Genomic DNA, 11951 nt, shown 5'->3' with positions numbered 1-11951 from the left:
AAAGTGAATCACGTGTCGGAGATTACGAGGAAAGGAGCACAGAAAGTCACACCGGTCTGAGAGCCCCACATGGGCTCTGTGGGTTCTTCTGGTCCCCTCTTCTGGAAAGGAGAGTGAAAGTGGAAGAGTTCAGAGCAGACCACCAATGGCTTCCACAGCACAATGCCCCATTACTGCGTGGGGGCAGCGCCCCGCAGCCCCAGTAGAGACTATTTAGGGGAGGAGGGGATGTGTGTCTACAAAGCTGCTTGTGGATGGATGGATGGGATCGATCATTCCCTGGGAGGAATCGATGGAAGCTCTGTGAGCCCCCCAGGCTCCTTCCAGCGTCGGTGTTGCCTGCAGGGGAAAAGCTGAGCAGATGAACAGTGCCAAAGAACATTGGCTGCTTAACGCCAGCCTAAATCTGAGGGAAGACTGAGCAAAATACAGACGAAAGATCTGTTGGGGTTGGTAAACGTGGAGAAGATGGCCAGGCGGGGGGGAGGGGGGTCCTACTCGGAAATAAATAAATAAATAAATACTACTACTACTAATTAACGATTTTTCGAACCCTCGGACCTCAGAATAGAGCTGGGGGATGCCGGGAGGGACGGGAGAGGGACGGGAGAGCGGGGAGGGGTGGGGAGGAGGAGGGATGGGGGGTGGATAGGGACGGGAGAAAGAGGGGAGGGGGCTCTCGGGGCGGCGCTCGGGTCCGCGCTACAAATAGCGAGCGGTGCTCGTCCCGGTGCAGTCATGCGGACCCCACTGCGCCCCGCGCTGCTGCTGCTGCTCTGCGGCCCCGTCCTGCTGCGCTCTGCACCCCCCCGCTGTCCCCCGCTGATGCTGCAGCTGCTCCGCGCCCCCCCCGCACCGCTCCGCGCCGCCGCCGCCACCGCGCTCAGCATCGCCCCGCACGGTGAGTGGGACCGGGACCGGCGCTGTCCCTGCACGTCCCTCTGCACTGGGACAGCGCCGTGCCCATACACCCCTGTCCCGGGACTGGCATCGCTCCCGATGTCCCATCCCTGAGCATCTCTGTCCTCCAGCTCCCCTACCCCGGGATCAGCACTATCCGTGAGCATCCCCATTCCTGAGCATCCCTGTCCCGGGACCGGCACTGTCCCTGCACATCCCTCTCCACGGGGACAGCACCGTCCCCATGCATCCCTGTCTCAGGACAGGCACTGACCCCGAGCATCCCCATCCCAACCCCATGGGTGCTCACCGTCCCCACTTGCCTTCCAGGCTCCCTGCAGAATGGCTCCCGCTGGGCACTCTCCTTTGACATGACGTCCCTGTCTGGAAGCCAGGAGGTGAGCCTGGCTGAGCTTCGCATCCGCCCGCACGCTCTGTCCTTTTCCCTGTCCCACAACGTCACCGTGGACATCTACCACAGCCCGCGGCCGCCGTGCCGGGGCACCAAAGACCTCTTCCTGGGCACCGTGGCTGGTGGCCCCTCATCCCACCAGGCCGGCTGGGCAGTGTTCAACATCACCAGCACGCTCAGAGCATGGCTGCACCAGGACGCAGCTCCTGATCCTGCAGCCGCCCTGGTCACTGTCCCACCGGACCCCCAGGAGACAGCAGTGCCCCAGGAGCTGGCAGACAGCGTCCTGCTGCTCGTCTTCTCCAAGGACAAAGCACCCGGACAGCACAGCCTCCTCAGGGCAGTGGAGAGCTCCAAGCACGTCATGCGTGATGGCGGTCCCAGGGATGTCGGCACCCGCCGGCACCGCCGCACCAGGAAGGAGAGGCAGAGGCTCAGGGTGAGCGATGCTCCCGCTGCCAGCCCGGTGGACGAGGCCAGGTCCCTGTGCAGGAGGGTGGACATGATGGTGGACTTTGAGCAGACGGGCTGGGGCAGCTGGATTGTCTACCCCAAGAAGTACAACGCCTACCGCTGCGAGGGGCTGTGCCCATCACCTGTAGATGAGAGCTTCAAGCCCACCAATCACGCGTACATGCAGGTAAGAGGGTCTTGCTGCCCCGTGCTCCCACCTTCCCTGCGCCCCACAGGGATGGGAGCTGATGCCATGTCCCCATGTGTCCCACAGAGCCTGCTGCAGCTCTACAAGCCCAGCCAGGTGCCGTGCCCTGCCTGCTCGCCCATCAGGATGAGTCCCCTCTCCATGCTGTACTATGAGAAGGGTGAGATCGTCGTCCGCCACCACGAGGATATGATCATCGAGGAGTGCGGCTGCAACTGAGGGGGCTCTGTACCCCCTGCACTGAGCCCACAGCTCCTTTGCATCCCACGTGCCTGCAGGTCTGGCTGTGCTGGGACAGGAGTGGGGATGCAGCAGGGAATGTCCCCTGCGGTGGCAGTGCTGCAGGGCACAGACAGACCCAGGTGACGCATGGGGAGGTCACTGGGCACTGCTCTGTAGGAGAAGCCTGAGCTCCCCGAGCTCCCTCCTGTCTGGCTAACGCTGTGCAGGGCTCTGTGTGCTGCACACCATGAGCACCTCCTGGTGCTGGAGGATCTCTGAGGGACACCTGCAGCACCAATATCCATCCGCTCTCAGCATCCAAAGAACTGAGATTTGCAGCATTCTTTGGGACTTTGGGCATTTTCTTTGATGTTTTCTATTGTACTTCAAATAAAATTCTATCAGATTTGTATTAAAAGTTTCCAGTAAAAGCCCAGGTGAGCTGGAAGCAGCATATCCGAGCCCCCCCCCCCCCCCCCCCCCCCCCCCCCGCCCTCCTGCCTGTCCCAGGGCTCCATCCATTGCTGCTCCCATCTGCACTGGGCTCACACTTTCCCAGCCCCTCGCTGGATCGGGTGGTGAGAGAAAGGGCTCTGTTTGTACAATCCCTCAATAAATTATGTATTTAAGCAATACCCGCTCAATCTGTGTCTCTTCCCACCTTCCTGTTCCCTCTCTCTTCGCTGCTGGGTGGTCTCTGGGATGCACCCCCCGAGCTCTGGTGCGAGCAGCTGGGCAGCAAATGGGTGTCCCGACCTCCCAGGAGCAATGCACAACCGCAGCCCCCCCCCCAGTGCTCCGCCACGAGGCACAGCCTCACCCCTACCCCAGCAGGCACGGGGGGGTCTGGGGGCTCCCTGTGTGCAGCACACGGAGGGCTTTGTAGAACAAAGGGACCCCCAAACGATGCCATGGGAATAGATATCGCCCTGCTGCAGGAACGGGAAAACGAGGATGATGAAGGAGGTGTTCCCACCCTGATGGCAGATTGCGGGTTGCTCAACAGCGAGCGGGGAAGCACCTGCAGCCTTTGAAGGGAAAAGGACGGCTGAGTGGATTTTCCGTTTATTTACCCCTCGGAGATAAGGGGAGGGCTGTGCTCTCGCACTGCGGTAACCTCGAGCGGGGAGGGGAGGAATGGGGCTGAGCCGCTGCCCCGTCGGACCCCCTGCCCCGATTCCACATCTCCAATCCACATCGCGGCGGCGGGGAAACAAAGCGCGTCTGTGTCCCCTCTCCGTCATTAGAGGGTCATTTGCGCGAGCTGTTAAGCGCTGGGAGAGGGCGGCCGTGCTGCTAACCCCCGGCGGGGGGCAGACACCCGTGGTCTGGGCTCTGCGCTCTGCCTGCAATGGGCCCCACTTCATTCCTCCCTTCCTTTGCATTCTAGGAATGTGCTCTCAAATACTGAGAGGGCCAGCGTCTCTCCCTTGCCTGCCAGCTCCCTGCCCTCTGCCCCTCGCAGCCCCTCATGGCCCCCAGACCCTCTCCAGGAGCCGTATCTCCGACATCTCAGCCCCTCCATCACCTCTGTCTGAGAGCAGCCGCGGGTTCAAAAGTTATCGTGGGCAGACGGCCCCGTGAGAGCGGGTGGGAAAACACAGACTGGGATTGTGGCTGTTGGGGACATCAAAGCTGCGCCATGGCAGGTATCAGTGCTGGGGATGGGGACGGATCTGCGAGCTGCTCTGCCCAATACACATCAACTGCTGGACAGACTCAGGTCAGTCAGACTGCAGGGGCAGCTGCAGCCTTTGGTGCTGCTTGCTGTGGGGTCCTGCACTCCTGGGGGCACGGCCAGGCTGCGCTTATGGGGCGCAACACCAACTCTAACCTCAAACCCAGCCCTAACGCAGTGCATGGCAGGGATGGGTGGAAGGGATGCAGGACCCCAACGGCTCCAATCCCACCACGGCCCTCCCATGGGCACAGCTATCTCTTGCCCCACGTTTTGTACCCAGGCGCTGCTCTCTGCTCTGAGGAGCCCAAGGGTGCACGCGCCCCAGGATGTGATGATAAGCACAGTTTATTTTGGACGCACGGGGAAAGAAGGAGTGAGAACAAACAGATGGAAGGGCTTATCAAAAGCACAGGGCAATATTTGCTCAGTGGGTTGATTAAGGCACTTTTCAGGTCAGGCAGGCAGCACCAGTCCCATGACTGGGACGTGGAGCAGGACGGAGGCTCTCTGCTCTGCCCTGCTGCAGACAAAAGGGGCAGGGAGGGAAAATGCAGTGGTAAAAGCAACACTTGTCCCCTTGTACCTCCCTGGAGCATCCCAGCTGTTCCATGCAGCCACCCACAGCCACTTCACCTCCCACTGTGCACACAGCAGTGCCGACACCGCTGCCTGTCCCCGCTCCCAGTGCAAAGCAGTGAGTGAGGAGCAAATGCTGACCCATAAAGGGCCTTCCTGGGAGCACCAAGCTGCTCTCTGCTTGGCTTGGGGCTCTAGGCATGCAGGAGATTAACCCAAAAAGCCTGGCTGAAGGATGTGGCACTGCAAAGGGGTGCTGAGGATGCACGGCCCCACACCACCATCAACCTCCGACAGCTGTGTGCTGCAGCACTGAGGGCACTGATGTGCCCATGGCCCCAGGGCCCTGCTCTGCCCATCCCGCAGGAATCCCAACCTGCACAGACCCCGATTCACACCTGGCCAGGTGCTTCTCCCTCTGCCCCACATCGCTGGGGCGTGCAGCAGGGGCTTTGATGGTCCCCCAGATCTACATATGCACGCAGACACCGATGCATAGCTATCTCAGGCATGGACAAAATACTTAGCACCTAAATACGTGCTGCTGCTCTCTGTGACCACCTGAGCATGGGGGAAGGTAACAGGGTTTAGAGGAATTACTTGCAATAGCTGTCACTTGTTCAAAAAAACCCTCAGAGCTGCTTTTGTACTGATACAAAAACCCACCGTGTTGCACGGTCACACCAGCAGGCAGCACCCAAAGGGACGAGCACGCAGCAGGGCCCTGCCCATCTCTGTACCTTACAGATAACTAAGTGCATCTGTTCTGGGTGGTGCACATCAAGATAGGGGAAAAAAGTCCCTCTTTCTACCACGCCTGATCTCAACGGTTATACAACTACTTTAACTGTGAAGTCGTGCTTGTGATGAAAGACAAACGTTTTGGTTGGGGCACAGCAGGAAAGCAAGCTTCAGCACCAAACGCACACACCTCACTGCTGTGAACTTCATCCCCTGAGCCTGTCACAACTCTTGGGTCTACCCCAAAGCAACCAGATCAAACTAACACCACGGGGTGAGGTCTCTTCTAAACTAACCTGCTATCTGTCCCAGAAAGCACAGCTGGAGCTGCTCTGGTTCTGCAGAAAGGTTAACTCTGAGCACATGCAAACCTGCAACTGCTGCACAGCGCTGTGCAATCCAGCAGTGCCATTTCTCTGGATATATTCATTTAGCTGAAAGATGAGTCAGGCCCAGCTGCAGGTCACAGCACACAGCAAGAGCTCACAACAAAACCCAGCAATTGGTGTGGAGCTGCAAGACTGACAGCGACACTGAAGGCAGTGAGATTGAATGTGTTCCCATTAAGGCTTCAAAAAACACTTAATCTTATCTTAAGAGATGCAAGGTTTATCTACATCAATTGCTTCGACTGTTTCTTTTGTTACTCATTATTAAAGGCTTGCATATCATAATGCCACCATTGAGCTTAATTAGCAGATATTTAAGTATTATTGTCTAAGACTGATTTAAAGAGATACTCGTTGTCTTTTAGGAAGTCCCAAGTTCAGGCCATGTCCTAATACGCTTTCTTCCCCTTTGAAACGCCTCCTCAGGCATTAGCACCATCTCTAAAGCAATGAAGCAGCAGCATGTTAGAGACTACTGCATAATTCACATCTGTTAAACTGCACTGAGACCAGAAAAGTAAATGCCATTTTTTGGGAGAGCTTTAGATAACTCCCAGCTGAAGTTTCCTCCCTCAGAATCACACAGGCCAGAAGCAATATTTATTGCATACCAGGAGAGTCAAAATGATTTATTTCTCCCTTATATTGCATTTCCGTAACTTTTACAGTATTAAAATGATTAACAAAAGCATAAAACTGGAAACAAAAACAATCATTGAGACTGTCTCCCCTGGCACCCCACAGCCCATCATCAGCAGGGACTGCACTGTGTATTCACACCCACACGGAGAGGCTGAGATTCAGTCCTTGTAACAGGATATACTCTGTTCTCAGAAGGGAATAAACTGCCTTTCCCAGGAAACAGGAAGGCACTCAAGGCATGGGCTGCTGTAAGCCTGGCTGGTGGGAATCCTCAAACAAGGTCCTGGTTCTTCACTGGAGAAGCACTCTCAGGGCACGTGCTTTAGATGTCCATGTCAAACTGCTCTTCTTCACCTGTTGAGATGGAGCAAACACACCAGAGTCCTAAAGGCTTCAAATTAAACACCAAATATAGTACTGAAGCAACACTCAGGTGTACCTAAGAAATGTATTTGTTTGGACTTGAGCTCTGCATTCAGGAAGCAAGTCTGGCATCAAGAACAGCCTGTGCAAGCAGAATACAGGCTCTCCCCTCAGACTCAACCTTAGGTAGACAGCCAGGAGGAGAGGAAATGCCCTTTGTGTAATTTCTACACTTGGATTTCACTGGTACAGACTTCTGTTGCCAGAGACAGAGGAGAGTACATTTCACAACTTAGTTACCTGTACAGCTGTCACCCTAGCTCATGCAATCTGATAGGATGCCAACATGAACAGCAGTACTCTATTCCTGACAACAGAACTTCTCCGGATAAAAAAAAAAAAAGGCCTAGCCAAGCAGGCACACACAGCATGCAGCCAATGCTTCAGTTTGCCAGAGTCCAGTGAGCCACTAAAGGTCACAAGTGTGTAAAAAATCCATTAAGCAATACTGACCCTGCAAAGATTTTGCTTAGGGTAAGCAGGGGAGCCAGCTAATGAATGTTCAGACCTTTATTTTTAGGGATAGGACTATCGGTCACACTTGGTAGGTTCAGGTTGCTTCAAGAAGCAATCTCAAGAACAGCAGTTGCTCTTTTTGCTCCAATAACTTTAGGTGTATTCATGTGCACACAGCGGTCAATGTCCTCTATTCTGCTGTGGACCAACTTCTACCCTGCAACCTCAAGCACAACTGCAAGCTTCTGCAGAAACCACCCAAAAACTCCCAAACAATTCCCACCCTGAACTGTAATCTGATTAAAAAAATGCAAACAGCTGAGATGTGGCAGAGGATAAACACAGGCAAAAAACAGCTGCACCCATTCTCTCACCACAGGATCATTAATCCCAAATGCTTAATTAATGAGAAAAGTGGTAACAACACAAATTACAGTGAAATGATTAAGAACTTAGCAATGTTATCCACGGCTTACAGGGATCTCCTGGCTCCATGTATGTAAGCTTCTGTATTTCTAGGAAACAGCAGCACGCTCACTTGTCTTTGTGTACCCACCTACATTCGCTTTCTCATCGTAGTTCTGGACATGGTTGTTCTCAATCTTTAACTCCTCCACAATTGGGCTGGTAACACCTGGAATGTCCGGAAGGTCAGAAGGTGGTGTTTTGGCAACCGGAGAATTACGGCACTCCATCAGGAACTTACGGTCATAAATAATCCTGGTTCCTGGAAGGAGAAGGTAACACAGTCAGACTTTAGCATTTCGAGGTATGAAAGACATCTGCATCATCTCCCAAGCACCAGCTAACTCTGCACAGAGGGAACACAGGACTCCAAAACTCCCACCGACGCTGCATGCAATGGACCTTACCTTAGGTAGAAGGGTCTAGAGCACAGGAGAACTCATAGAAAACAGAGTGAATGTTTAACCAGAGGACACTCTGCTCCCCCTGCCTGAAGCTGAGCAATGCAGCTCCAGCAGACCACAGCAAGGCGCAGAGGGAGCTGCAGAGCTGGGACTCTGTGTTGTTTTCTAGGAATACCACCAGAACGAACAGCACATTCCTAGTAAAGGAACCGGTGCTGGAAAAAGCTCAAAAGCACACACAGAAAACAGATTCCTCCAAACAGACCACAGCCCTAATCCAGGAATTACTGACAAACATCTTTTTTTCCCCTAGAAGGAATGCTGCAAACCGCCTTGCTGGATTGCTGCTCTGCTTCCCCCCTGGCACAAGGGAAAAGCAACTCCCTGAGTACTGCCTGAAAAGCTCTAGCTACTAGTACACAAATGCAGGAAAACAAACTCCAATAACATCTGCCCAGCAACAATAAACTCACTTTGTTTTGAAGCACTGTTAAAAAAAACCCAAACAACAGTATATTACGTTTCAAGGACATCCTGCTAATGAGTTCCCAAAACAATAGAAACTGCTTTCCAATAAAATATTTTGCATTTGAGCTCTTTTGCTTGATCAAGGAGGGGAACTAATCCAATTCAGAACTGCAGCATGGCAGCTGGCCTGGATTCGATAAGGACAACTGTTAGCCTGAGCACTAAGTGTTAAATTACAGGGAGGTTGCAAGAGCAAGGACAGCAGTTCCTAGAACTGCAGCTCATGTACCAAGTATCAGGAGCACAGTCCATAACAGGCAGGCACAGCTCTCCCTCCCATGCATTCATTTGCTGGTTCACGTGCCCAGCGCTCCTGAAAGCTGACACCCACAGCAAGCAGAGGCTGACGGGCAGCAGTGGCTGTCAGAGGGGTGCAGGCTTCCAAACAGGGCTTGGAGGCACAGAGCAAACAGAGCAGCTCTGTTGCAGCTTGCATGTTGTTGAGGCACATGTGGGCTCAGGGAAAGACAACCAGTGCCCTCAGCAAAGGCGTGGTGCCAAGGCAAGCATGAAGGGAATACCAAAGAACAGGCTATGCTGAAAGGTCACACGTCACCTCTTACATGCTCCTCATTCCCTTACACTGTTTTTTTAACCTCTGCTGCCCACAGTCAAGAAAAACAGCTTTTCCCCATGCTATCAGGGACTCTCCTCACCCCACCATCCCTTTGCTGACCCCGAAGATCACTGGAGTGCTGGTACTGAGCCCTCCTTCCACCCCTCAGCCAAGTACTGCCTTCAGACAGAGGGGGCTTCAGAGATCCCAGTGCTCAGTTATTCTCTGAAAAATCAGGCCAAGGTTTGGCACGGCAAATGATTTGCTTCTTCCCCCTGACTTCAGCAACTGCTCTGCAGGAAGCCTCAGGCTTCCCTCAGCAGACATTTGCTGGCGCTCTCCAGGCTCAAGCTGGCTCACCCCCAACAGCTTCAGCGAGACTCAGTGCTTCAACACATGCAGTTTGGTGTGAAAGGCACTGAAAACCATTCTCAGAACTGCTCTCCTTTGGGAGCTGGGCATGGAAGCACTGCGCTGTCACAGGAGAGCCCAGGGCTTTGCCAGGCGTGCACACCCTCACAGCAAACAGCTCCGTGCTTTCCTTCCACACTCTGGACATTCATTAACTCTGCAGCACAAACAAGCGATAACCCTGGAGGGCTCGTTGTGCTGCACTGCAGCCTTATTATCCATCTCCATTCAGCTACTCGGAGTACGCCTCAGAAGCATTCTGTTTCTCCTCTCTTCCATGACATAATTACTGGGAGTGCTATTTAAGTGCTTCAGCTATTTGCTGCTTTCATGGAAGGGAGGACGTGGCAGAAATAACACAAACCCTTCAGTTCCCCAACCCAAAACACACGCCTGCATCAGCAGCGCCGACTTCCCCATTCTCTCTGCATTTTGCCCCACGGAACACTTTATGCTGTAAAGGGAATACACGCCTGAACGGCTCACAGAACACAACGCGCTGCCTCCGTTCGGTTTGTTCTCCTGGCACAGCTTCAAGAGCGGTTTCGTCATTCCCACCCCTCACATCAATCTTTTCAGCAGCGGGGCTGATTTCATAAGAGGTGGAAAAGGAGGAAAACACGAACCCGAGCCCTGGGAGCGCGAGGGCCGCCCCGAGAGCCCCGCACGGCCCCGCTGGGCCACGAGGACCCCCGTAAAGGAGGAACCCCCTCCCAAAAGACCCCAACCCACGGCCCCATCGCAGAGCCCCGACCCACGCCAGACCCCTCAGCTCGACCCCGGGCCCACAGCCCAGGCGCTCACCGCCCGGAGTGGTCCCGAAGACGGTGCCCCCCGGCGTGGTGCTGTAGTCGCCGGGCGGCAGCGGGGCGCCGTCGGGCAGGGCCAGGCGCTTGCCAGGGCCCGGGATGTCGCGGCTCGGCGTCTGTCCCTGGCAGCAGCGGCCCGACATGGCGCCGGGACGCGGGCTGCTGCTGCTGCGGCCGCCCCGCCGCCTGCCCGCCGCTTCCGGTGCAAGCCACGCCCCTTCCGCCGCGAGGTGCGATGGGAAACGGGGCGGGGCGGGGCTTAGGCCATGGGCGGGGGCTACGCTGTTGGGGGCGTGACCGAAAGAGAGGCGTGGTCCAATGAGGGGGCGTGACGTCAGGAGCGTGGTCCAATGACGAGGCGGGGTCTATAGAGAGGCGTGGTGCTTCCGGAGCACGCGTGGTTACTGTGCGCGCTGCTCCCGGTGCCCCTTACCGGTACCTGATGGTGCTGCAGGACGCGAAACCAATGCAGTGTTACAGGGGTACTGTGCTGCCAGTGCTCCCAGGGACCCCCCAGTGCTTCCAGTAACCCCCCACTGCTCCCAGTTCTCCCAGTGCCTCCTGCCTACCCCAGAGTCCCTGCATGCGGTGGTGCCCAGCCCCTCTCCTCGCTGTCCGCTGCATCAATCACCGTGCACTGGGCAGGAAAGCACCGCGTCCGGCCGTGCCGGGTGACATCAGCCTTGACCCCCGACCCAGCAAGGCGCCCAGGCACCGCTTAATGAGGCCTGAGGCCATTTCCTCCTCCCGCTTACAGAGAATAGACCGTTATGGGGTCAAGGAGCTGCGGGGAGGTCATCTGTTGGGGCACATCCTGGCTGGGGTGGGGTTGGGGGCCACGATCCCTGTGCTGTCTGGGCATTGTTCCCCGGCGCCTGGTATCCTATGGGATCTCAGGTCAGGGGGGACAGGGCTGTGGGCTACTGGAAGCCCCCAGCCCCGACAGGGGGGCAGAGCACAGCCCTGGGGTGGCAGCAGTGTCCTTCCCGTGTGCTCTGATAACATCTCTGCAGGGATGGAGCTGGCACTGCGCAGCCCCAGGAATGCACAGTCCTAACAATGGCCCTTCCTCCTCATCCCTCCCTGCCACTCATTTCCCACTTGGACTGAAGATAAAAAAAGCAGAGAGAAGGGAGAGAAGGTACCTGGTCCAGGGCAGGGAGCAGCCAACTGTGGGCAATACATCAGCAGTAGTTCCACTGGAAATATGGCACTTACGTTGGGAGCATCAGCTCACGTTGGCAGCACCCATTGGTGACAATGTGCTCATCTCTGGGGCATTTTATCTTTTCAGAAGAGCTGGAAAGCCTTTATCGTCCTAATGTGAGAGAAGGTTATCACCTTACTGCCTTCTAAATTGGGAACAGACATGCACTTGTAGGTGTTTGTCCCTTCTGCACCCTCCCCAGCAACTGCTGTTTTGGCCACTGGTGGGAATCGCTGCCTGTGGAACAGGGATGGGGTGTTGTGAAAATGTTTCTCCTCTGGCAGGGTCCCACTGGAGGCAGCTCCCTGCTACGGCTCGTGGAAAACACACCCTGTGGGTCATGAAATACTGGGTATTTCTTCATGGGTGCCCCATGGCACCCACCCATCGCCATGGGGAATGCAGCTGAGGGTGTGATGTGCTGCGGCATTTCCACCCCATCCGTGTTTACATTCCTCTCTGATCACC

At 55.5% G+C, this 11951-nt stretch overlaps 2 protein-coding genes across 2 annotated transcripts; one reads left to right on the top strand and one right to left on the bottom strand.

The window, feature by feature from the left end:
• Positions 1-852: 852 nt before the first annotated feature.
• On the top strand, positions 853-2835 carry NODAL (nodal growth differentiation factor). The gene is made up of 2 exons (XM_040651526.1): positions 853-1952; positions 2040-2835. The coding sequence occupies exons 1-2, from the start codon at positions 1272-1274 to the stop codon at positions 2190-2192; spliced, it is 834 nt and encodes a 277-aa protein (XP_040507460.1). The 5' UTR covers positions 853-1271; the 3' UTR covers positions 2193-2835.
• A 3346-nt stretch (positions 2836-6181) lies between these two features.
• EIF4EBP1 (eukaryotic translation initiation factor 4E binding protein 1) lies at positions 6182-10480 on the bottom strand. Its single transcript, XM_424384.8, has 3 exons — positions 10272-10480; positions 7660-7830; positions 6182-6578 (listed from the first exon to the last, which is right to left on the bottom strand). Exons 1-3 carry the CDS (start codon positions 10417-10419, stop codon positions 6547-6549), a joined length of 351 nt encoding a protein of 116 aa, XP_424384.1. The 5' UTR covers positions 10420-10480; the 3' UTR covers positions 6182-6546.
• Positions 10481-11951: the final 1471 nt, after the last annotated feature.

This window comes from Gallus gallus, chromosome 22 (assembly GCF_016699485.2).
Source record: "Gallus gallus isolate bGalGal1 chromosome 22, bGalGal1.mat.broiler.GRCg7b, whole genome shotgun sequence".
Lineage (NCBI taxonomy): Eukaryota > Metazoa > Chordata > Aves > Galliformes > Phasianidae > Gallus > Gallus gallus.
This window is presented reverse-complemented; position numbering and strand designations above follow the sequence as displayed.